The 26,235-nt window shown below is 39.6% G+C and overlaps 3 protein-coding genes across 3 annotated transcripts; 2 read left to right on the top strand and 1 right to left on the bottom strand.

Annotated features, from left to right (window-relative positions):
* The first annotated feature begins 925 nt into the window (after window positions 1–925).
* Window positions 926–8,312, top strand: LOC108954355 (DNA replication licensing factor MCM7-like). Its single transcript, XM_039298988.1, has 15 exons — window positions 926–1,061; window positions 1,164–1,231; window positions 1,513–1,572; window positions 1,666–1,889; window positions 2,158–2,335; window positions 2,568–2,690; window positions 2,830–2,919; window positions 3,609–3,751; window positions 4,505–4,682; window positions 5,057–5,248; window positions 5,517–5,689; window positions 5,799–6,002; window positions 6,816–6,981; window positions 7,265–7,486; window positions 7,911–8,312. The coding sequence occupies exons 1-15, from the start codon at window positions 1,031–1,033 to the stop codon at window positions 8,013–8,015; spliced, it is 2,157 nt and encodes a 718-aa protein (XP_039154922.1). The 5' UTR covers window positions 926–1,030; the 3' UTR covers window positions 8,016–8,312.
* Window positions 8,313–10,890: 2,578 nt separating this feature from the next.
* Window positions 10,891–22,445, bottom strand: LOC104416402 (receptor-like protein EIX2). Its single transcript, XM_039299621.1, has 4 exons — window positions 22,321–22,445; window positions 13,878–14,116; window positions 13,561–13,742; window positions 10,891–13,290 (listed from the first exon to the last, which is right to left on the bottom strand). Exons 1-4 carry the CDS (start codon window positions 22,443–22,445, stop codon window positions 10,891–10,893), a joined length of 2,946 nt encoding a protein of 981 aa, XP_039155555.1.
* Window positions 22,446–23,315: 870 nt separating this feature from the next.
* LOC120286996 (DNA replication licensing factor MCM7-like) lies at window positions 23,316–25,925 on the top strand. The gene is made up of 5 exons (XM_039299622.1): window positions 23,316–23,476; window positions 23,654–23,791; window positions 24,607–24,772; window positions 25,094–25,276; window positions 25,725–25,925. The coding sequence occupies exons 1-5, from the start codon at window positions 23,316–23,318 to the stop codon at window positions 25,923–25,925; spliced, it is 849 nt and encodes a 282-aa protein (XP_039155556.1).
* The last annotated feature ends 310 nt before the right edge of the window (window positions 25,926–26,235 follow it).

Below are 26,235 nucleotides of genomic sequence, written 5' to 3' on the forward strand. Positions count from 1 at the left end.
TAATTTGAAAAATATTTTCTTAAAATTAATCATTTAAAAAAAATTAATGAATGGAAAATTTGGGTTAATTTCCTAAAAATTTCAAATTGGTATAAATATGACAAATTTACTCCAAACTATTTTTTTTACCATGAAAAATCCCAAATTGGTACACATGTTATAAATTTACCCCGATTGACCATAAAAAATCTTAAACATGTATACTTATGACAAATTTATCCAGAACTAATTTATTCGACCGCAAAAAACCATAAACTAGTAAATTTGTGACAAATATACCCTTTGGTAAATTTGATTAATACCACAAAAAAATCACAAAAATTGTAAACTGTGACAAATTGAGAGTAAAATCCCAAATTGATATACCAATTAACCGTCGTGTGTTATTTAACTTAATAATTTGACAGTAAAATTTAACGAAAACTAACATAGGGTAAATTTGTCACAAGTATACTAGTTTAGTTTGTTGTAAATTTACCAAAGATATACCAATTTGAGGTTTTTGGTGATTAAAAAAATAATTTGAGGTAAATTTGTCACGGATGTACCAGGTTTGGGGGTTTTTTAGGTTATTAACCAAAATATTTTTTATTGTTCATGAAAATATTTTGATATAAAATTATCAATAACAAAAGTATTTTTATTGATTAATGATTTTAAGCAATATAAACGCAGGCCTTAACGAGAAAATATGGCTTATTTTTTCATTTCTTATTTAACTGTCACGGTTCAGATGAGACTTCCCTGACAAATGGGGTCGAGGCGCGAGACTGAGGATGAATCAGGACCGTTACTCGAAGGCGACGGGCTCACCGACTAAAGTGCGTCCGCGCACACCGGATCGCAGCTCACCGTCTCTCTCCTTCCCAATTTCCCGCCAGAAACCCGTCCCCCTCGACCTTCATTTACCGCCAAATCTCTCTCTCCCTCCCTCTCTTCCCTAACCTAAACCCCCTCTCTCGCGCTCTCTCTCTCTCTCTCTCTCTCTCTCTGTGCCGCCTTCTCCCTGTCTTTCCGGTGAAGCGAAGCCATGAAGGATCTCGACTTCAAGGCCGACAAAGGTCAGTTCCTCTCTCTTTCTCTCTCTCTGTGGCGTTGTGTTTTCGTGGGTATGCGTGGAATTTAATCCGGGATCCAATTTGATGTTGTGATGATGCCGACAGCGATCGCGAAGGATTTCCTCTCGAACTTCGCCGACGCGAATGGAGAAGCCAAGTACATGAACGTCCTCGTAAGTTCCTCCTCTCTCGACTGTCCTTTTTATACTCGGACATCCTTTTAAGCGCTGCAGAATTGAGGCGAAATCAATGTTAAAGGCGCGTGCTTGATCGCACGTCGTGCCCTATCCTTTTCTGTTGTCCATGAACTGCGGCTGCGGAGTCTCTTCCGTGCGCAATAATGCTCTAGTACTTAAAAAATGATTAACCCTAGATTTACATTTGAGTCGAGCGTAGTTCGTTTTTTATTTGCAATTTAAATGGCTCACATGAGGGTCGCCGTTCCTGATTTCAGCAAGAAGTTGCAAATCGAAAAACTCGTGCTGTTGAGATCGAGCTCGAGGACTTAGTCGATGTAAGTTTCTGCGCTTCACTTATTGCTGTCATGAGTGCTGAGTTTGCTTATGCTCTGTAAATCATTTCCGATGCTGTGGTGATGTGTCTGCAGTACAAGGACTTGGATGAAGCATTTCTTAGACGGGTCACTGAAAATACTCGGCGATATATTGGAATTTTTGGTGAGGCCGTCGATGAGCTCATGCCGGAATCCACTGAGCCCTTTCCGGATGATGATCACGACATACTCTTAACCCAGAGGTCTGAGGATAGGAGGGATAATGTGGACGGTGTGGATCCACTTCAGAAGATGCCTTCTGAAATCAAACGATACTTGTAAGCTTCATTAGAGGCCTTGTCCTTTGATACGTTGAACTTCTAATTTGTTTACTATCGACTGCGAGTCCAATTATAACAATGCATTCATAGCCGAAATTTGAGGGCCCCTTAGAGAAATTTGATTTTCTTGCATCAGTATTCATCAACAAAACTGTGGAATTTAGGCTGCTGACGATCATTGCATGCCATGTTGTCTGTATCCAAGCAAAACATCATGTTTTGTTTCTTCAGTAGTTGTGACTTCCTCTTGAATTTTTTTGTTCAGTGAAGTTTACATTAGAGCATCTCCGAAAGGACGGCCATTCACTATTAGAGAGGTCAAAGCATCTTATATCGGGCAGCTAGTAAGGACATCTGGGATCATTACACGTTGTTCAGATGTCAAGCCATTGATGCAAGTAGCTGTTTACACGTGTGAAGATTGTGGTTTTGAAATTTATCAGGTAATTGCAACTATTCCCTGCCAACTTCCTTGGTATTATCTGGCATTATCCAATTTAAGATTCATCAAATGCCATATCTTCATTTTCAAATAATCTAGTCAATAAAATGCGAAGAGATTAAAACATGGAAGCTGTTATATAGCCATATCCAGCCCACATGTTGCATCGGCTTCTCAAACCATCGCTGAACAGAGTGTTGAATAATTACTCTTTTTGTCGACTCTTGATACAGGAAGTCACGGCTCGAGTTTTCATGCCTTTGCTTGAGTGCCCATCAAAGAAATGCACAATTAACAAAACAAAGGGCAACCTTATCCTTCAACTAAGAGCTTCCAAGTTTTTGAAATTTCAGGAGGTTGGTTGCTCTTTGACATATTGGGCTCTACAATATTTCCTAGTGAAGGGAGCTTTGCTAGTATTTTGGTCTATATCTTCATGTGATGGTCTTGAAGGTATTCATTTCTCATGAGGAAATTCTCCACTTTGTAATGCAGGCAAAAATTCAAGAGTTAGCTGAACACGTCCCAAAAGGCCATATTCCTCGGACTATGACCGTTCATTTGAGGGGAGAACTCACGAGGAAGGTTGGAATAGAAGAATCTTCCTATTTGGTTTAGTGAACGTGGTTTTGTCTCTCTACTTCTTGTTAGAGTAGCTTGTGGATTTTGTCTGGTTGAACCAAACATATTGTTCAAAATAATTATTTAATGATCACCAGTTAGTATAAATAACAGCTTAATCATAGCAACTTGTTTTAGTTGACTTATATATACTTCAGATATACTGCTTTTGTAAGGATTTCTATTAGTATATTGCCGTAACTCTTAACCAGTGTTTGATGAACATCATAATTTTTTCTTACTAGAAGATTTTGCAATTTGAGATATAATTATGATAATCTATATGTATTATGTCATATACTCTAAAGGCCTGAAGTAATTTCTGTAGCTAAATTTGAGGTCTTCTAGTGAACGGTTCTGATTTGGCTAATTTTTAGCATGATAGTTTAGTTACAAAGTCACCATAGTTCCTGGTTTTGGTAACACCAATTGAGCATATGTAGTCATCTAAAAGATGTCCCTAGAATGAGTGGAGTTTGAGATGGCATAGATGAGTAGCGTGAAAGGTTGGATTCCCAAGAATCTTAATTTTTTGATCTATTTTTGACTAGAAGGCATAGTGCTTTTGGTCGGACAAGCTGAAGAAACTCTTTGAATGGACTTTGCTGTAGAGGATATTTTGACTTCCATTTGTCATTGTTGAACATTACCAGGTAGCACCAGGCGATGTCGTGGAATTGTCAGGAATTTTCCTTCCGATTCCATATACTGGTTTTAAAGCTATGCGTGCTGGCTTAGTTGCGGATACGTACCTGGAGGCCATGTCCGTTTCCCATTTCAAGAAAAAATATGAGGAGTAAGCAACTCCAACCCTTTGCTGCTAACTGCTAGGTCCTCAGTATAAAGCAGTTGCATGAATTATCTTGAACTGAGCCATTTACTTCCTGCTTTGCCCCCTCTTTATTGGTTTGGTGCGCCAGAGAGTGGATAGGACTAGTTTCAAGCTTGCATTGTGGGAAATAATGGTTGGGACAATATAAAGAATTCCTTGGGGAGAGAGTAGTAGCATCATAATACTGAAATGATGCTAGTAAGAGGCCTATTCTTGTCACTTTCCATGATCAAATTATTCTTGCGTTAATATTCCATCTATGAAACACTTGTGAATTTCTGTTCTATTCATCCTGTGTGGTAGTCAATCATTGGTGATTCGGATTATATTGTAAGGAAGAGAATATCAGATTATTGTTAATGCTGTTGATGCAGTAGATATGATGTGCAAAGGAAGTTTCCTACTATATGTGCTCATATGCTTGTTTACTCTCCAAGGTTTTCTGCTTTGACTTTTTCACCTTTATGCTAAATAGAGACATGGAATGGCAATTTCTTGAATGCAAGGCTGGGTGCAGTGTAATGTGCTTACTGCATAGTACCCAACCATTCTGATTAACTGTTGGTAAAAAAGTGGGTGTCAAATCATTCCTTGTCTAGACTAGCTCAAGGACAGATGACTAATATAGTTTCTTTTATAATTGTAATTCCTGCACTTGCATCTTTCAGCGATGAAACGATCATCATCTATCTTTAATTTGTATAATTTCCACTGCAGTTATGAACTTAAGGAGGACGAGGAAGAACAGATTGCTCGTTTAGCTGAGGATGGTGATTTGTATAACAAGTTGGCACGCTCATTAGCACCTGAAATTTTTGGACATGAGGACATTAAAAAGGCTCTGCTTCTCCTTCTTGTCGGAGCCCCTCACCGGAAGCTGAAGGATGGGATGAAGGTAAAAACAGTTGTATTGTTGTATGATGGACTTTCATCTTCTTGACTGGCTGGTTTCTCCTTTCATATATTAGGACGGTAGAGGTTATGTAGTTAACCAATAGATGTGCTGATGAGTAACAACATGAGTTTCACTTATAAAAAAATTATAATGAGGAGCCAGTTTTTGGCTATGCTTTTTCTTCCTTCTTGAGCATTTTTTGCTGGACCTATGTGATTTGCTTATTGCAGCTTTGACAAGTATTCACGTCCTGTTCCTTTTCTCATTTCTTGTGTTTGTATCGAGCATTCAAGGCCGGTTTGTACTTTCAGAAGCGTTCTTATACTTCTCATCTGTGTTTTTTTAAAACTTTAATGAATACTCACGCGTTATAGATCCGGGGAGATCTACATATTTGTCTGATGGGCGATCCTGGGGTTGCAAAAAGTCAACTTCTGAAGCACATAATAAACGTTGCACCCAGAGGGGTATACACCACAGGCAAAGGAAGCAGTGGTGTAGGTCTCACTGCTGCAGTCCAGAGGGATCCGGTGACAAATGAGATGGTTTTGGAAGGAGGAGCACTGGTCAGTCTCTCTCTCTCTCTCTCTCTCTCTCTCTCTCTCTCATGCACAATGACAGATAATTAAATGGCACCCATGAAGGAGATGTCACTTACAATCTTACAGAAACTATTAATAATTTTGTGAGGAAGCAGCATAGTTGAAGGATCTCGCTTAAATATTGAGCTCAAATGCATGAATAGTTATAACGATTGGGATAGCGCGGTTGCAATATATAAATACTTGTGGATCTTTTAAACATGTTCATAAACAAAATAGAAAATCGATCCAGGTACTGGCAGACATGGGCATATGTGCCATAGATGAGTTTGACAAGATGGACGAGTCAGATCGTACAGCAATACATGAAGTGATGGAGCAGCAAACCGTTAGTATTGCTAAGGCTGGGATCACCACATCATTGAATGCTAGAACTGCTGTCTTAGCTGCTGCTAATCCAGCTTGGTATGGCTCCTCTCTGTTCTCAGTGGTGATGCTTGTGTTACTTTCCTACATATAACCCCTCCTTCCCCTGGGTTTACTGACATCAACACTATTAAATTCCAAAATACAGGGGAAGATATGATCTCCGCAGAACTCCAGCTGAGAATATTAATCTGCCTCCAGCACTGCTGTCTAGGTTTGATCTTCTGTGGTTGATCCTTGATCGTGCAGATATGGATAATGATCTTGAAATGGCTAGGCACATTGTTTATGTCCACCAAAATAGAGAATCTCCTGCTCTTGGGTTCACTCCCCTTGAGCCATCCGTTCTTCGGTAAGTTTCTCTATCTCCTCATGTCGAAGATTCATTCAATATGAACTCAACAAAGCATGTCTAGAGTAAATTAATGTCTTGAGTGTTGGCATCTGCTTTACTTTCAAAACAAAGTTTCTCATGCGGGAACTACATGTTTTTGGCATTCTTCTTATCAAAAAGCTGCCTGATGATTACAAGGTTTTAAAGCATTCCTGGTCATTGATGTGTAACTTTAATGGATATCACATGTTATGCAGAGTTGATGTTCTTTTGAGTCTAATTTGTGCTAAGGCTATAGTGCTTAGGCTAATTGTCCGATCATTTCGACAACAGAAGTAACAGTAATGTTAGTTCATGGAAGCAATGAATTTTGTCGAGATTTGTGCTTATGCATTGTGAAGCTGATTCTCTAACTGCAGTAGAGAGCTTGCTTGTTAGTTATTAAAATTATTAAGATGCCTTTGCATCTTGATTGTATAAGTTTTAGCAGCTTGATCATTTGTTAATGTATGTCTTCCTGGATAACTCTGTACTAGCATTAATATCTAATCATATCAATTAGGTGAAAATGCTGATTTTATAATTGTGCAGAGACTCTGATCCTTTTCGTGTTCAGTTTGTGCTACTTTTTATGCATATGTTCTCAGAATCTTGACTTAGAAGGTCTCGACTATGGAAGACTAATATACCTTTGTATGGAATGGTGAAAATCTAGTCTTTGCAAAGGAACATATCTTTTCTCTTGTCTTGCCTGAGAACATATGCTCTGTTTCAATTATTTCTCCATTAACCCTTCGCGTTGTTTATTAATTGACCTCTTCGTTTTTGTAGTGCATATGTATCCGCTGCAAGAAGAGTGTCTCCTTGTGTTCCAAGGGAACTCGAAGAGTATATTGCTAGTGCTTATTGCTCCATTCGACAGGAAGAAGCTAAGACAAATGCCCCCCATTCCTACACCACAGTTAGAACTTTGCTAAGCATTCTGCGCATATCAGCTGTAAGTAATCATGTCTTTGTACTATCATGTACTATCATGTATGACTAACCTAAACTTGAATACTTTTGTTTAAAATCCTCTAAGAGAACTTTTCAGATAAGAAATATAGGTTTGAAAGTTTTATCGAAATCATGGTTTGCATTAACATATAAGTTGAGATAGCTATCTAGCATGCTTTTCTAATCTGTTCTTAGTTTACTGAGCAGAAGGGTGTAAAATCATTGCTCATTTGATGGAGAGGTAGTGTTGTTTCACTTAATTATATGACTGTCATTGCCTGTAGGCATTAGCAAGGCTCCGAATGTCTGAATCTGTCACCCAGAGTGATGTGGATGAAGCACTCAGGTTAATGCAGATGTCGAAGTTCTCTTTGTACTCAGATGATCGGCAGCGAGCTGGTCTTGACGCTATATCTGACATCTATTCCATCCTACGGGATGAAGCTGCTCGGACAAACAGGATGAGTGTGATCTATTCTGATGCACTCAACTGGATTTCTAGAAAGGTTATCTCTCATATATTAATTCAGTGTGCTTTCTGATGATTGAATGTCTTAACGACGTCTTCCAAGGTTCAACTGCACTCAGAATGACTCTGCAAGATGAATACATATTTTTTCCTCTGATAATGAGCTCTCTTTCAAAAAGAAATGTATTGGTAATCTTTCGCTTTTGAAACCATATTGTCAGAAAAGAGCATTGCCAGATCAGTCTTCTTATTTCAACTGGATATTAAGAATTATGAACTGTCTTGTGGACAAGCTAGTTTTTTCCCAAAGGTTTTTGACCTTCGTTTTTGCTTATTGTTATCCCCTTATCCGCTGCTAGCAACTCCATGCTCTTTAAACTGACTACTTTGATGGCTGATGAAATTACAGTGGTCTTTTTTTATATTGTTTCCAACTGATCAAGGCATGTCCTTTCATACAGGGTTATAGTGAAGCCCAGCTGAAAGAATGCTTGGAGGAATATGCTTCCCTAAATGTTTGGCAGATACATCCCCAGACCTTTGATATCAGATTCATTGACGCTTGATGTGTGCTCATTCCGGCTGTCAACGATTTATCTCTCAGCTGCTCTTATAATGCCACTGAAGCTCCTGTGACTTTTAACAGTCGTCTGAAGGTTTAGTAAATGCTACTCCTGAGACAGCTTGGTTGATCTTCCTGTTCTTTGACTGTAATTTAATGGAGCTCTGTATGTGCAGTGGATCTGTAGATTCAAGAGAGCAATTTTTTATTCAGCATGTAGTCAGTGAAACAATAGAGAGAGGATGTAATGGACATCTTATTTAGAATGTAGATCACTAGAGTGGCCTCTGATTATACTTCATCTACTATCACACTGAATGTCAATTGTAAAAGTGTGTTCAGCAAAGGCTACCCGCCCTACTCGGTGAAACTTCACCCTTATGAACCCTGGCACAATGACGGGATAGGTTGTCACTGCGAAATCTTAAGATATCTTTATCAGAATGTGAAAGTGAGATTACATTTTAAGTAGTGTTGATGAAATTAACACGATCATATTTTGTATATGTTGTATCCTACAGATTTGAAATCTCCATTCGGAGATGGTTTTGGCGTGGTCTTCCCAGTATTGCATTAGTAACTGATACTCTTCGACTCCTTGCCATGTTTGGGTGATTTCAGGCCTGCATATTTTTAGAAATCCATCTGAGTTGATTCATTGTTTGTCAGAGGAAGATTGATGGGTCTATTTGCAGTCAATGGGATAGTTTGTGTTCGGTCTATTCTTGTTACATGCGTACTTTTTCCGATGTCTCAAAATTGAGGAAGGAAATCTATCTTGGGAAAGAAGTATGGTGGGGGCACTGAGCCACTAACAATTTCATGGCCCGATTTTGTATCCTTCACAAATTTGCTTCATCAGGCAAGTAGAAGCAACAGCATAAACATGATTAAATGGAATTACCAAATATTTTCACATTGGTAACATGTGAAACGTCACGAATGTAATGATGCAATGTACGGCTTGCTCGGACAAGCTTGAAACTAAAGATAATAAGGCCACTACTTAAAAAGAGAAACAAGCCAACTACAAAGATGATTCTGCCGGAACAAGAAAGCCCTAGAACTAAGTGAGATCAGTGAGCGGCTGGATCAATTGATGAGGTGAAGAAGAGGCCATTCTTCGTTCTTTATGCGCTTCTCAATCTCCTCTTCAACTGGCTCCCTTCTCTGCAACAATCGCGTAGCCCGTGTCTATTTTATGATCCACAAAGTCGAAGCACGCGCTTCTCCAATTCTTCTTGAACACCAAATCTCCTGGCAACAGCTCCCCAAAGCCCAGTCGCAAACCCGACCATTATGACTGTAGAACATCACCGTCCTCCATCTGTATCTTCTTCAGAATGAGCGATTTTCGTCGCCTCGGCACTAAGGTAATTCTTTTGTACAGCATCTCCGCAGCAGAGGATTGTCGGCATGGACCGAAGGATCATGCAGGGTCTGCCTTATGTTCCCTCTCGGAATTGGCCTCGTGGAGTTGTCGTGCAACGAATAGAGTTTGCTTATGCTTTGTGGGACTGATCTTGACAGGTGATTATTCGAAAGATAAAGAGATTCAGATTAAATTTATATCTCCAATCCGAGTTTAAATGCCTTCATAGAGAAGGTCGTCCGATAAGTTCAAGCCTCGCAATACTGAGAACAAAGTAAGCCCTCCAGGGATCGACCCAATCAATTTGTTGGTCGAGAGAAAAAATAAATTTGACCGCAAGCTGTAAATCAAGCGTAGTGTAGTCAAGGTCAAACCCTTTCATGATCTGCTCAACATGCTCTTGATTTCATGACCCTTGCCCAACATTTCAATTGAGAGACTGGAAAGGAAGTTGCACGTTTCTTACGATTGATCTGGCTGCATTTCTTTTGGATTATGCAAATTCTAACAGGATTTCAAGACTGCCTAATTCAGCCACTACTCAAGTCGTCGACATGGATTTTAAGTATGAATTCATATTCCTTTTACATAGTACGTCTACGGGATGTTTAGACGAAGAAATGACGAATTACATGAGGAAACAAATAAAATGTGGCGCAAAAGTTAATGAACTCCCCCGAGCATCTCTTTCGGGTCGAAAGAACAGGCTCTTAAATCTCTGTTGATATCAATTGTTTGTCGAAGGATGATGCAACGGTAGGAAAATCATTGTCCGTACATGCGTTACAATATGCGTTCTCGCGTAGAAGAGACTAGCGAACAATCCCTTGATGATTGAGCTAATAACTTGCAACTAAAATGGATATTCTCTGTGTCTAAATCAAGCAACTTCGAGGATTATACATGTTGATGTCATGGATTCTCAGAATGTTTTGGTGGACAATGTAGTTTATCGAGTCAATCGTCCAGTATCTTTTTTCTTGAAAAAAAGAAGAGAAAAAAGTGCAGTGTTTGCTGTAAGTTCATTCTCTGCTCCAGGAAAATGCTGACTTTTGACCTTTCATCAAATATCATTCAGCTGGTTATGTTCTCATTTCTAGCCTTGCCCATTATAGTACGTCTACGGGATATATAGAGAAGAATTTAGACCCCTTTCTAATTAAAGAGATCCAGAAATGATGAAGCTCGCAAGAGAAAAAGATGAAATGAGGTGCAAAATAGGGCGATATTCCATTGCGGTGAGTATCTCTATGTTATTGAATTGTAACAGCATTCATTCTTGGAAACTTACATTGATGAAAAGTGTACCTATATGCAGTCATTCGCCATTATGGGTTAAAAAAGAATTGATTTGATCACCTAGTCTAGACTGCATGAGTTAGACCATGAAAAGGAGTACTCAAATGGCGACGATATAAAAGGGAAGAGGTCACACAAGCACAGGAAGTTCCATGCACCCAAAATGAAGAACCAAAGGCAGGGGATAGGGCGCGAGATTGCTCATTACTTAAGTGCTGCTTGGCTGTCTCAGTCTCTTCAATTTGGCTACCTTCATCGCTGTAACCACACATGCCTTGACTATTGCTTGATCCACAAAGCCGAAATATGCACATCTCCAATCCTTCTTGAAATGCAAAACTCCGAAAAAGCTCCAAAACCCGGTCGCAAACCCAAGCATTATGACCAAATAGAACAACAACTTAAGCTTAGTCTCTTCATGTGTATCTTCGGAGTAAGATGTATTCGGTGCTTGAGGCGCCTCAGCACTAGGGCATTTTCTTCTTAGAAGATCCCCGCAGAGTAGAGGATTGCCGGCATAGATCGAAGGATCGTCAAGGGTTTGGATTTGATTGCCTTTCGGAATCTGCCCCGTGAAGTTGTTGTGTGAAAGGTTGAGGTGGCTTAAAAATGTTAGGACCGAAATGCCCTTTGGAATTGTTCCCGAGAGGTGATTGTTGGCAAGATCAAGAGACTCGAGTGACTTAATGTCCCCAATACCAATGGGAATGTCTCCAAAGAGAAGGTTGTGGGACAAGTTCAAACCATGCATTCCGGTGAGGAGAGTAAGTTCTTTGGGGATCGGCCCAATCAAGTTGTTGCTTGAGAGATCCAAATTGACCACAAGTTGTAGAACAGTTTTGGTGTATTCATCATATCTTCCCTTCATGATCTCAACCACATGCTCTCGATTCCAATTCAGATGAGATAGATTTTCTTTGGTGTATGCATTATATCTTCCCTTAATGATCTCAACTGCAGGCTCCCGATTCCAACCCAGATGAGATGGAATGTCTTGATTGAAGTTTTTCATGCCACTAATATGGCCGAGACAACGTGGGATGGTCCCAGTAAAATTGTTCATCGCCATATCCAGAATTTGCAATCCTGAAAGCGAGCAAAGCTGTGGAGGGATGCTGCCAGTAAAACTATTCTCTCGTAGCCTCATGATCTTCAAGAGAAAAAAGCTTTCGTTGAACCATGTCGGAATGCTTCCAGAGAAGTTGTTCTCTCCAAGATCTAAAATTATTAGGCTTGTGCAATTACTCAAAGCCAGAGGAAGCTCCCCATTGAGACGGTTTCCATTCAAGTGCAGGGTTAAGAGTTGATATAAGGATCCAATCGAGCTTGGGATAACTTCGGATAGCTTATTGAACGACAAAGTCAAGTGAGATAATCTAAAACCCTTCCAACAGTCAGGAATACTCCCAGATAGCTCATTACCGCCAAGATTCAAATCAGACAACTTCAACAAGTCACACCAACAGTCGGGAATACTCCCGGATAGCTCATTATAGCCAAGATTTAAATCAGACAAATTCGACATGTCACATAAGGATGATGGTATCGTGCCATTGAAAAAGTTATCATTAAGATACAGAGTATCTGCATATATCTCCCCGATATGGGCAGGAAGAGGTCCAGAGATCAAGTTGTAGGAGAGATCTAAAATGTCACAGTGAGAAGATATGTTGGGCAAGGGTCCAGTAATTTGGTTGAACGAGAGATTGAAATGGTTGAATGTCATGTTGCCTAACCATTTTGGCAAAGCCCCGGAGATTGAAGCGTTGAAGAGAGAGATATCATCGACTTCCACTTGTGTCCGCATCCATTGGGGAAACGTGCTTCCGATTTTACAGGAATCCATCCGAATGATTTTAAGTTGAAAAGGGGGTATCCAGCTATGTTCTGCCTTAAAAATCAAGTTGTCATTGTTACTGATATCCAAGTACTGCAACCTAGATAGATTAGAAAAGTGGGTTTCCGAAATCGCTCCTCCCAAAGAATTGCCGAAAAGATGGAGAACCGAAAGTTGGGAAAGTTCTCCAAGACTATCGGGTATGGCGCCGCTCAAATGATTGTTGTAAAGACACAAGCCTTGTAAAGCCCGTAGTTGGCCAAACGATGATGGAATGGTCCCGTTCAATTGATTGCCAGAAAGATCTAATGCTACCAAGTTTGGCAATGCTCCGATGATTTCAGGAATTGGACCCGAGAAGAAGTTGTAGCTAAGCCACAAAATTCTCAGGAGTGTAAAGTGCACCAACCAGTTTGGCAAAGAACCTCTAAGAAAATTACTATCCAGGGTTAGACACACTAGGTTGTTATCTATGAATCCCGACGAAATCCCTTGAGACGTCGAAATATCGTCTCCAATTAGGTTAGAACCCAATCGCAATGATTTGAGGTCCTTCTTGCTCTTCAAGAATGAGAACAAGCCTCCTTCTATGCTGAGAAAATGGTTTTCCTCAAGATTGACATCAACAAGGCTTGTGAACTTGTCAAACCATGTAGGAATCGAAGATTCTAGAGAGTTCCATGAGAGATTGAGATGCTGGAGAGAAGTCATGTTATGGGATATAACATTCGCGATGGTACCTTTGAGGAAATTATATGAAAGATCAAGGTACTGAAGATGAACAAGGCCTGGAAACTTGTCAAACCACGTAAGGATTGAAGAGTTGAGAGAGTTCAATGAAAGATCAAGGTGTTGGAGAGAAGTCATGTTACGGAATATATCATTTGGGATGGGACCTCCGAGTCTATTTCTTGAAAGATCAAGGGATTGAAGATGAACTAGAGAAGTGGAATTGCCCAAGTGAATAGAAGAAAGATGAAAATTGTGAAGACCGCAAGCTGATATGCCCAAATGTGATAAAGATGGGAGCGTGCTAATTACCTGCATTAGGTCTCTTGCTCTGGCAATCTTTAAGCCACTAATGTCGAGGTAATTTAGTGATCGAAGATGAGAAACCCATTGGGTATCATCAATGACCAAATCTCCATCATCATCATGAAGATCAAGGACTTGCAACTCGGTGAGGTTTCCCAATTGTTGAGGAACTGTTCCATGAAGGTTACCTAATGACAAATCAAGGTACCTCAATTGTTTCATCAAACCGAGGAATTTGGGTATTCTCCCATGTTCGAAATAGATCCCACTTAAGTCCAAGTAAGTCAAGCATCTCAAGTTGAGTAAAGAGGAGTTCAACTCACCAAACATGGAGAAATTATGTGCCATGGGACTAACAATACCACCATTTTTGTCTCTTATAGTATGGGGTATAAGTTGGAGCTCAATGACATGACCATACACTCTATCACATGTGACTCCTTTCCACTTGCAACAATCTTCACCTTTCCAAGAAGAAAGCAAGCGATATGGGTCTGAGAGGCCTTGTCTAAGCTGGAGTAGAGCCTCTCTTTCTTGCTCTATGCAAATGGATGTTAAATTTCTGCAAAAGCATAAACATGAATTATCTATAAGAAGCAACAGGGTTATTAGTACAAGCACCTGAGAACAATAACTCCCCATGAGCAATAAGGAAGAGAATAAATCTATGCTTTAGAGAGTGGGTTTGAAGGTTCTGTAATCAAATCCGGATCACTTATGTAGCAAGGTAGGGAGAGATTTTACTTGAGAACGCGTGTCTCCCAGTGCTCGATACGGACCACCTTAAGACTTTTGGGTCCATGTCATTAATTATACAAGGTCGTTTCTCCATCTACATGCGTGACTATCAATATGCCATCTGATTCACGTTATATTTTTATTCGGTTACTGACTTTGAAATAAATGTCGCTACCAAAGATAGTAACATAGTTGACCAAATGGACATTGAAAACACCACAATTTTATTACCTTGGTAAAAGAGATCCAAGATAAAATCTATAACTTAGAGCTAATTTATGGCTTATTTTGACTCATATTTATTCAAAAGTTTAAATCATTGAGTTATAACCTACCTAAGTATTATCAATTATTTCTTTGAGCTCTACAATTTCATTGTGAGACTTTTTCCTTTTCACATCTCTCTTAAACATCTATCACAAACAGAATTTATAACCGAATGTATGGGTGAGTTCCCAACTCATAAGATATTCTACACACTTATGGTGTATGTGTCGCGTGAAAGACGGATGCATGCATCCAGCATATCCAATAAGTTCAGGTAATCTAATCTTCACTTTGATTTTCAATTGCAATTGAAAGTATGCATGTTTCTTTCAATTAAGGTTTGTGAGACTGAAAATCCAGGAATGATTCCAAGCAACCGCTAAAATCAACTTCCCTTAGTCACGTCACTGTGGAAAACCCGCAAGACCCGCAAGCAACAAGTCTAAGTCTAGAGGTCCATGTCTTAATCGACTGTACTTTTCTACAAATGTCTCGGTCGAGCAATTAATCTCCCAAAACCTAGTACAAGACTGACAAAAATCAAGTCCTCAACTATCAACCGCCAGTTTGAGCATTTTCCGCCGCCTGTCTTTATGCTCTCCACCACTTTGCCAAACAACCTCATCTGAAACTGACACTGGAGTTTGACTATTCAACTTTGGTGAGTTGTTTGAAAGATTCTTCCCCCTGTCCTTGGAATGTTGAGCCAATTATCACTAAATGTATTGACCTCTTGACCCTTTTTGAGAGTCTAGAATTGGCCCTTTGCCCCCATAACTCAAATAGATTAGCAGACTTGGTTGTAAAGGCCTCTAGATATAATCCTTCCTTAAACTGGGTTCCTAATTCCCCTCCCCCTTTTTGGGAGATCCTGTGTTTTGCTGCCCCTTACTCTTGTAGGTGGGCTCCGGTTTAATGAAATGATAATCTTTATTTTGACAAAAAAAAATATCAAACACCAAAAACCATCATTCACCTCGAATTATAACAAGATCCTAATTGTGCTGAAAATTGTTAGAAAGTTCCAAACGGACCAAGCAACACTAGAACAAACGGCACAAACAAAAGCAAGGAAGCATATATTAACGAGATGTATACCTAATTATGCTATTACCCAACATACCCATCACGGATTTTAATAGTATAAACTCATATTTCTTCTACACTACACATCTATGGGATGTGTATAGATAAAGAAAAGACGAAAATTTACAAGAGAAAAATAAAATAACCGGTCAATCCCTAAGTGTCTTTTTTTTTGGGAAAACTAATAAAGAAAAGTCATAAATTTTTTACTGTCAATTTAGTCATAATTTTTTTACTTTGGCCAATTTAGTCATAAACTATTTGAGAATTTGCCAATATAATCCATCCAACCAATTTTGGTCGGAAATTGCTGACATACGCAAACGGCCCTACAAGGCCTTATTAGCATTGATGTGGACCAATTTTGCAATTTTATATATTTTATATATTTTAATTCTTAATTCTTTTTTCTTCTCTTATCTTTTTTTTTCTTTATTGTAGTTGGGGGTGAGCATGGTTTCAGGGTAGAACTAGGAATCGAGGTTCCAAGGTAGGTAGGATAGGTTATAGGTTCCAAAAATCGAGGAGGGATTCCGATAAGTAGGCTCTAGTGGAACCTGTAGCAAGTTTTTTGTGTTTTTCTTATTCTATGTGTTTGCGCAATTCTGTAGTATTGCATGATATCTATGATAAGTGTGTAATGTGAAACCACTAGTCTAAACTTCAATTTTCGGCGACATCCATGATTGAGACTTTTACTTTGTTAATGTTCGTAATTTTTGCGTGTTTAAAAATGAGTTGTGGTCAATGAATTGTAATAGCAAATGATGGTCATTAAATGTGATGATTCACTACAATTATTCAATTAAGAATACATGTAAAACCTGTGATAAGGTAGATTCTAGGTTTCAGGGTATGCGGGGTAGATCATAAGTTTGAAAAAATTGATAATTAGTTTCGATGGATAGATTTTAGGTTCTAAGTGGAACTTGGACCAACCTTGGAATTGCTCACACCCAGTTGCAATTGGCGAGGGCCTAGTGACTTTCATTGGCCACTAGGTGATGGCCTGCAAACCCTCGCTGGTTGTTAGCATGGGTTGTGGCCCTCACCTAGCCCTCTCTAGGCATTGGCGACTAGCCATCGCTTGAGACCAACTATCGGCGAAAAGGAAAGAAAAAAATGAAATAAGAAAAAAAAAAAGGAAAAGGAAAACAATTTTGAAAAAAAATAAAAAAATAAGAAAAAGTTTTAAAAATTGTCCATGGTAGCACCGCTATACTATGTAGGATTGCCATCGCTGACTAAACGGCCTCATCAACATTTTTTGGTCAAAATTGACCAAAATGATTATATTAACAAATCGTCAAAATGTTTATGACTGAATTAGCATAATTGAAAAGTTTATGATTGAATCAAAGATAATTGCAATAGATTTAGGGTTTTTTTGGTAATTTTCCAATCTTTTTTGGGTCGAAAGAACATGGTCTTAAATTATCCCTTCATCGAGGTACGACGCGGTCAAAGGAATTAAGGGCTGGATACACATCGCCATATATAAAAGAGACTAGTAGATTTTCCACCTAATGGTCAAGTTAAAAACCATCTCTTTACCACCAAAAAGAAAATGAAGAGAATCACATAAACTGTCATGCCCCAAACCCCGAGCGCGTGCCCATCTCTCTCTGGTCGATAATATTTTGTGACTTCCTAGGACGAGTCGTCGACCCTTTTTAATTTTATTGCACATGCGGAAGCGAAAATAAATCCCCCGACAATAATCATTTTGGGATAGAAAAGCAGGACAACCACTTCACAAACAAACATGCTTTTATAATACATTGAGTCTTGTACAAGGTCTATGACCAAAAGACTACAAAAACTGACTTTCCAAAAAGAGACGGTCCTAGCTAACCTACACTTCACATCACCTCCTCTCGGCTCCAGGTCCTCCACTCGATGACCCTGAAAATTTTGCCCACAACGGGGTGAGATATAAATCTTAGTGAGTTCATGCTATAAACCCTAATTAGGAGGGAAATACGCCTAGAAACGTCATAACCACACGATCACGAATTTAGCATAGAGGATTTACCTCACCTCAGTTCTACCCTGTAAGTGAGCACAGTTCACTTAACAAAGCATATAATTAATGCACATAACAACTAAAACACCTCAATAACTCAATTAATCACAAGAGTCCCGATTATAAGGCCAAACCGTTATGACACGTCTCATACCACGCCACACAGTTTTGTCTTCAAAATCATCCACTCATACGTTTCAATTGTTAATTAAGCCACTCAAGGCACAACCGACTCCCATGTTCAGCTGTCTACTGGCATAGCCAGGCAACGTCTCTTCCTCATTGAGCACGGTTACGTCTCATTGATGGTTTTCCCGAAGGAGCATAGGTCCAGAATCTACTGCGACCCGATATCCTAATGCATGGGCAATCCGAAAAGAGATTTAGTAACGTTTGGCTTAACTGCTCGAGACGGTTCTCTTAACCAACACGCGACCAATCAATCTCGGCCCAGGGCACCGTGTATTGCACCCAAATGCCTCAATTAAAATAGTGATCTTGGCTTTTTTTCTTCGTATTAGAAATGCATTGTAAATTAGTCGTGTGTAGGTACACGGTCAACTCGACTCTAAAAAATTGACATTCTCCCTTTTTAAAATCCCACTATTTTATATAGTATAAAAAACTATTTTTGGTGTCAAAATCCGACACCTGGGATTTTCTAAATAAATATTGGAAATTCACAATTTTTGGAATTAAATATCAAAAATCCAATCAGCACTCAATTTGCAGAAGTTATCACTCAATTGCAAAATTTAACCACATCATTGCAATCAGTACGAAATTCCGGTCACCGACTATCCCGGCCTAATTCACGGAAAAAATATTTAATAATTAAATAATTTCTAAAATTAATTAAATAAATGCATTAAATATTCAAAATACTAACTTAGGCTAAATAAATTTAATCTAACCACCTATTGAGCTAACTAAATTATTCTAATCATCCTAGCTACGTAACAAGACACTACTCTAATTAAATATAAGTTTCTAACCACCTAATTTCTTAATCTAACTATCCTAATTTAACTAACTAAATTAATAATTAAACTAATTACACTTAAATAAATCTAAACACCCCTTAAACGTTATTAGCCTATTAAGAAGAGTTTAGTGCATAAACTCACCAGTTAATTGCAGAAACCGGTTTACTGCGACGATGGCGGCTGAAATTCGAATTTTGCAGATTTTTCGGCGGACTGTTGGGACCTGACCTAACTGCCAACAAATCTCAGCCTAAACTGAGATTTGTTATTATGTTGGACCGGGCTTCGCTGGCTTCTTGGGCTGACTTCAAGTGAGTTGGAATTGGGCCTCAAAAACTGGGCTTGCTGGACTCGACGGGCTGAATTCACTTGGGCTCGTGGACTTCAATGGAGTTGTTGAACTGGGCTGACTTCTTATGGGCTGAGCTGCAATTCACGTGGGCTTGGAGACTGCTGGATTGGGCCGGTTCTGGCCTGACTTGCGTTGAAGAAGCTGGGCCGAATGCTGCTGTGAAGATGGGCCTCGCTGAACTCACGGGCTGAAGACAGGCGGAGGCTGAAGACGCGAGCCGGCTTCGTGCATGGACTAGCTGCTGAAGGACGCGCGGACACGGAGCTGCTGTGGAGTTCGCTGGCGCACGAGAGGAAAGCAGCTGCTGGCGTCAATTGGAGGGTGTCGCGGACGAAGACACGAGGAGGCCGCTGGATCCTTGGCCGCGTGGAGATGAGCACGAGCTGGCGGTCTTCGACGGGGGCTTCACGGCAAGGGGTTGACCGAAGGAAACGGAGATGCGGACAAGTGGCCGCGTGAAGATGGGACGGTCAACTTCGTTGGAGCAGCTTGAAGTTAGTTGACTGGATGGAACAAAAGTTGGTGGAGATGCAGGCGGTAAAGGCAGAGGGAAATGAAAACTCTCGAGCTTCAAGGAAATGAAAAGAAAAGGTAGAGGCTGAGAAGGTGGGGTTCGCTTTGCTTGGTGTGAGAAAGAAATCGAAGGAGAGGGGGAACGGATAAGAGAGAAAGAGAGACGTGAGATTATGGAAGAGATGAAGAGCCAAAGTCAGGGTCGGTCCCCTTCCGACCTTAAATAAGAAGGGGTAGAGGCAGCACCCGTGCCTCGATAAATATAGCGGCTGGGATACCTCCGTAAGACTCGTCTTAAGCATGATGTTAAAAGCGCTTTAACATCCTGGAAAGACAGGATAGAGGTGGACGTGTCCTCGATAAAGATTCATGTCCAACCGCCCGGGCATTGAAAACCCTCGAGTCGATCCAGGGCTTGGATCCCCGTGAAGCCGGTTCTAGTAACCAACTGGTCAGGTTCCCATTCTCTTAAATGCTTTGTTCCCTATTTCTTTCTAGAATAAAAATCCATCAAATAATCCATTTGAAGCCCAAAATTGTTGCCGCAAACCCAAGCTCCGAATTTCTCAATTTCCCCATGAAATTTCTCCATTCGACGTCCAATTTCAATGAAGAAAAATCTCATATAATTTTCTGTAAGTCCCCGATACTCAAAGGCTCGGCTTAGAAGTCCAATTTTTCTTTAATTTGGCCCGTGAATTTCCACTAATATTCCGCAACGTCTGAAACGGTTTTCCGTAAAAATCCCGAATCTCTGAAAATTCTTCGGAGAATGAGTTGACGTTCTAAAATAGATCATGACATCACAGAACTTTTAACTTCTAAAATTATGTTTAAATTTACAGTTAATTTCACTCTGGCACGCTTTTAGCGTGACCTATACTACTAGGTAACTTTTAGGAATTTTTGGTGCAATTGACCCGTGATCGATTTAGCTCGAGTTACAATGTACATCTTCGACTCATTGGTGACTCTCAGTTGTCATGAAAATCTCGAGGTTTCAAATACGGGCACTGGGTACAAAAATGACAGAAAAATCGGTCTAGTGCCGTTCGACAAGAATTTTGCAATTAGGTAGAATCACTCACACACTAATCACATATCTCCATCGAATCGACCTATCTCCAGTCTCTGATCGATTTTGACGGTGCCGTAATAACCTTTGCAGATCAACACGGTCGAGCAGTCGATTCATGGTCGAATTCTCAAATCCATTGCATTTAGATTCCTTAATTGCTTCCCTAGATAGTCTAGTTATCTTGTGAGTGATCAGCTCAAAGAATAGCACTATCGGCGCGTCGACAAAAGGCCCGATTTATTTAATCGAAAACGAAATCTAAAAATTCAAGCTGTCACATAAACCAAGAGACATTTGGTTTTAACAAAAAGATATTGAATCTAGAAATATGGGAAGACCCTTTTGAAGAATGAATGGAGAGAGAAAATCACTAATAAGTGGGATTAATATTAGTGATTTAGTCCCTTGAAAGTCACAAAAAATTTCAAGTCATTTTGGTTGACGAGAGAGCTTAAAGTCGGGCCAACTCAACACATAAAGAGTTTTGAAAAATTCTTAAGGGCCAAAATCATGGGGAGAGCCTTTGTTATGCACATGAACACAGCTTGAGTGTCAATTATAACGTAGGAAAACACATACTTCTTTTGATTGACAATCCGTAATGTGATTTAATATTGTCATGTAAGATTCTATAGGATTATTGTCAATTGTTCTAAAAGTTTAAATTGTTAGATAAAAGCGTTGCTTAATATTTAAATATTCTAATATAATCTGTGAATTTGTAGGAGGAAAAAACGCTCTCGACCTTACATCAATTTCATTCAACCGGTAATGTTCATATCACTAGCCTTCCGCATATGGTAGCCAAGAACTTGCGAATTCTAACAAGAAACATCAAGCACTTCCGCCCAACTATCCATTATGAATTCCATAGCTTTAGTATTCTGCAAGCGCTTCAACAGTTCTGCATCAAGTACAAAGATTGACATCAACCGTCTCATCTTATTATGATCGTGAACATTTTGTTAAATCATCACTCGAGCGATTTCATGTTTAGCTTCTCGTTGTTTAGAAGGTGCCCTCGGCGGGGGTGCATTAGACGAGAAGCTCTTGAACAAAGCATGTGCACGAGAGGGGAGATACGTCGGCACTTCATGTCCCGAGCCCAGTTACAGCAACGAAAGTCAATCCTTTATATACCTCGATCCAACCTGCGAGCTGGTTAACCAAAGAGCCTAGTTTTAAAGCTTTTCTTTAACTTGATTTGAATAGCGCTTACCAGATTGTTATGGTCCCGGGGTACCATTTATCCTGTGCTTTCAACTTTAGTGCCGCAATGGTCGGGTTGTTGACGACAGAACAGCTGCATCTGTTGTCCTACTATTCAAGAGAAGACAATAATCCATGAAAGATAACACTCGGCACCACTACTCAGGAGAAGACAACGATTCGTGGATAAGAAGTAATATTCATTTCCACATATGAATGTCTGTGCGCTACTCCTACCAATTAAATCCATCATAGGTATATGTCTTTAGTCTATCCTGCATGTTCTATGATACATTCTTGTTTCGGGTAACTTGATACACCTCACCTATATATCCAAACCCGCAGGTGGGTACCTATGAGTTCTTTTAGGATTGGCAGGACCGATGATTCTGTCACTTCTGCTGTATCTGATTTTTACTTTTGATTCATTGCATAAGCCCAATCATAAGATTAATCTCCAGAAGTTTTGCACGCTCTCGGTTTGAACAAAGTTCTTGCCTCAAGAACAAACAGGAAGAGAGTGTAGTTCAATGAAATATAGAAGGTGTCGACCTGGAACGATTCTTGCACCTCTTTCTTTTTCACGCCCTTCACAGTGTCGGTCTCCAGGCACAATTCATTCCCATCTCTATACATCTAATCTCTGCTCGCAGAGAAAGGAAATGGATAAATTTGAAGGTAATTCTATTGATTTTTCTTCTTGCCTCTAAAATAAATTAGGGAGACACCCACCTGTATGGACTTATTCATTCATTGCCTCACATCTATGTTAAAGCCAGTTACATCTCCCACTTCATTTAGGTTTGCTCCATCCATGCCTTTTGGGCAGCGTTTAGGATCTCATCGACAGTGCAAAAGTTGCTCATATTTTCGTACCTAGTGTCTGAAATAAGCCCGTGATTGCAAAAGTACTCATACATTCCAGGATCAAAATTTAGTTTAATTCAGAAGTTAAAAGAATCTGCTTCGACTGGAGATTCCATGTCAATCATCTCACCAAGAATCCCTTCACATTGATAATTGGTTGGGTGATACCATTTTTCTGATTTACTGTTATTCAAGCGAGTTGAGGAGCCTAATGGCCTGAAACAAAGGTCAAAATTGAACTTGTAAGCAGACACAAACTGCGCTGTATAAGTTGGTTCATTAAGACAACTGTGACAAAACACACGTACCTGCACAACTTTCTCCAGCAAGATAAAACTCTCCGTACTTAAATTTCGGGAAGACTTGCAAGCCATTTATTTAGAAATGCATAACTGTTCATGGCTGAGATCAGAACAAAGGGGACATCAGTTAATCTTTTGAAAGAAATGTATCAGGAAGACACAAGAGTGAACCGTGAAAACAATATAAAGAGATAAAGTGAGTCAAAAGTCCCAACCTGTAGGAAGTGCATGAATAGTCACGACAGTTGGGATAGCTCAGTTGCAATATATAAATACTTGTGCATCTTTTAAATATGTTCATATACAAAACAGAAAATCGAAACAGGTACTGGAAGACATGGGTATATGTGCCATAGATGAGTTTGACAAGATGGACGAGTCAGATTGTACAGCAATACATGAAATGATGGAGCAGCAAACCGTTAGTATTGCTAAGGCTGGGATCACCGCATCATTGAATGCTGGAACTGCTGCCTTAGCTGCTGCTAATCCAGCTTGGTATGGCTCTTCACTGTACTCAGCAGTGATGCTTGTGTTACTTTTCCTACATATAACCCCTCCTTTCCCCAGGTTTACTAACATCAGGCACTATTTAATTCCGAAATACAGGGGAAGGTAGGATCTCTGCAGAACTCCAGCTGAGAATATTAATCTGCCTCCAGCACTGCTGTCTAGGTTTGATCTTCTGTGGTTGATCCTTGATCGTGCAGATATAAATAATGATCTTGAAATGGCTAGGCAAGTTGTTTATGTCCACCAAAATAGAGAATCTCCTGCTCTTGGGTTCACTCCTCTTGACCCATCCATTCGTTGGTAAGCTCCTCCATCTCTTCTCATATCAAAGATACATTCAATACGAACTCAACAAAGCATGTCTAGAGCAAATTAATGTCATGAGTTGGCATCTGCTTTACTTTCAAAATAAAGCTTCTCATGCAGGAAGTGCATGTTTAAGGCATTCTTCTTATCAAACAGCTGCCTGATAATGACAAGGTCAAAAAGCATTCCTGGTCATTAATGTGTAACTTTTCTGGATATCACACGTTATGCAGAGTTAATGTTCTTTTGAGTCTAATTTGTGCTAAGGCTACCATACTTAGGCTAATTGTCCATTCATTTCGACAGCAGAAGTAACAGTAATGTTAGCTCATGGAAGAAATGAATGTTGTTGAGATTTGTGCTTATGCACTGTGAAGCTGCTTCTCTAACTGCAATAGAGAGCTTGCTTGTTAGTTATTAAAATTATTAAGATGCCTTTGCGTCTTGATTGTATAAGTTTTAGCAGCTTGATTTTTTGTTAATGTATGTCTTCCTGGATAACTTCTGTGCCACCATGAATATCTTATCATGCCAATTAGGCGAAAATGCTGATTTTATGCTTGTGCAGAGACTGATCCTTTTTCTTGTTCAGTTTATGCTACTTTTTATGTATGTTTTCTCAGAATCTTGACTTAGAAGGTCTCGATAATGGAAGACTAAGGTACCTTTATATGAAATGGTGAAAATCTAGTATTTGCAAAGGAACATATCTTTTCTCTTGTCTTGCCTGAGAACATATGCTCTGTATCAATTATTTCTCCATTAACCCTTCACTTTGTTTATTAATTGGCTCTCCTCATTTTTTGTAGTGCATATATATCCGCTACAAGAAGAGTGTCTCCTTGTGTTCCAAGGGAACTCGAAGAGTATATTGCTAGTGCTCATTCCTCCATTCGACAGGAAGAAGCTAAGACAAATGCCCCCCATTGCCACACCACAGTGAGAACTTTGCTAAGCATTCTGTGCATATCAGCTGTAAGTAATCATGTCTTTGCACTGTCATGTACTATCATGTATGACTAACCTAAACTTGAACACTTCTTTTTAAAATACTCTGAACTTCTTTTCAGACAATAAATATAGATCTGAAAGTTTTATCAAAATCATGGTTCGCATCAACATATAAGTTGAGATAGCTCTCTAGCATGTTTTTCTAATCTGGTCTTAGTTCACTAAGCAGAAGGGTGTAAAACTATTGCTCATTTAATGGAGAGTTAGTGTTGTTTCAATTAATTATATGACTGTCATTGCCTGTAGGCATTAGCAAGACTCTGATTCTCTGAATCTGTCACCCAGAGTGATGCGGATGAAGCACTCAGGTTAATGCAGATGTTGAAGTTCTCTTTGTACTCGGATGATTGGCAGCGAGCTGGTCCTGATGCTATATCTGACATCTATTCCATCCTACAGGATGAAGCTGCTTGGACAAACAGGATGAGTGTGATCTATTCTGATGCACTCAACTGGAATTCTAGAAAGGTTAGCTCTCAGATATTAATTGCAGTGTGCTTTCTGATGATCGAATGTCTTAACTGCTGCAGCAATGAACGTCTTCCAAGTTTCAACTGCACTCAGAATGAAATGGAGTTCTCTGCAAGATGAAAACATATTTTTTCCTCTGATAATGAGCTCTCTTTCAATAAGAAATGAATCGGTAATCTTTCGCTTTTGAAACCACATTGTCAGAAAAGAGCATTGCCAGATCAGTCTTCTTATTTCAACTGGATATTTAGTATTATAAGCTGTCTTATGGACAAGCTAGTTTTTTTCCCAAAGGTTTTTGACCTTCGTTTTTGCTTATTGTTATCCCCTTATGCACTGCTAGCAACTCCATGCTCTTTAAACTGACTACTTTGACAGCTGATGAAATTATAGTGGTCTTTTTTTATATTGTTTCTAACTGATCGAGGCATGTCCCTTCATACAGGGTTATAGTGAAGCCCAGCTGAAAGAATGCTTGGAGGAAAATGCTTCCCTAAATGTTTGGCAGATACATCCCCAGACCTTTGATATCAGATTCATTGACGCTTGGTGTGTGCTCATTCCGGCTATCAACTATTTATCTCTTAGCTGCTCTTATAATGCCACTGAAGCCCCCGTGACTTTTAACAGTTGTCTGAAGGTTTAGTAAATGCTGCTCCTGAGACAGCTTGGTTGATCTTCCTGTTCTTTGACTGTAATTTTATGGAGCACCGTATGAGCAGTGGATCTGTGGATTCAAGAGAGCAATTTATCCTTCAGCATGCAGTCGGTGGAATGATAGAGAAAGGATGTAATGGACACCTTATTTAGAATGGCGATCACTAGAATGGCCTCTGATTATACTTCATCTACTTTCACACTGAATGTCAATTGTTAAGCATGTCCTGCAAAGACTACTGCCCTACCTGGTGAAACATAACCCTTATTAACACTGGACAATGACAGCGTAGATTGTC

Source organism: Eucalyptus grandis, chromosome 8 (assembly GCF_016545825.1).
Source record: "Eucalyptus grandis isolate ANBG69807.140 chromosome 8, ASM1654582v1, whole genome shotgun sequence".
NCBI lineage: Eukaryota > Viridiplantae > Streptophyta > Magnoliopsida > Myrtales > Myrtaceae > Eucalyptus > Eucalyptus grandis.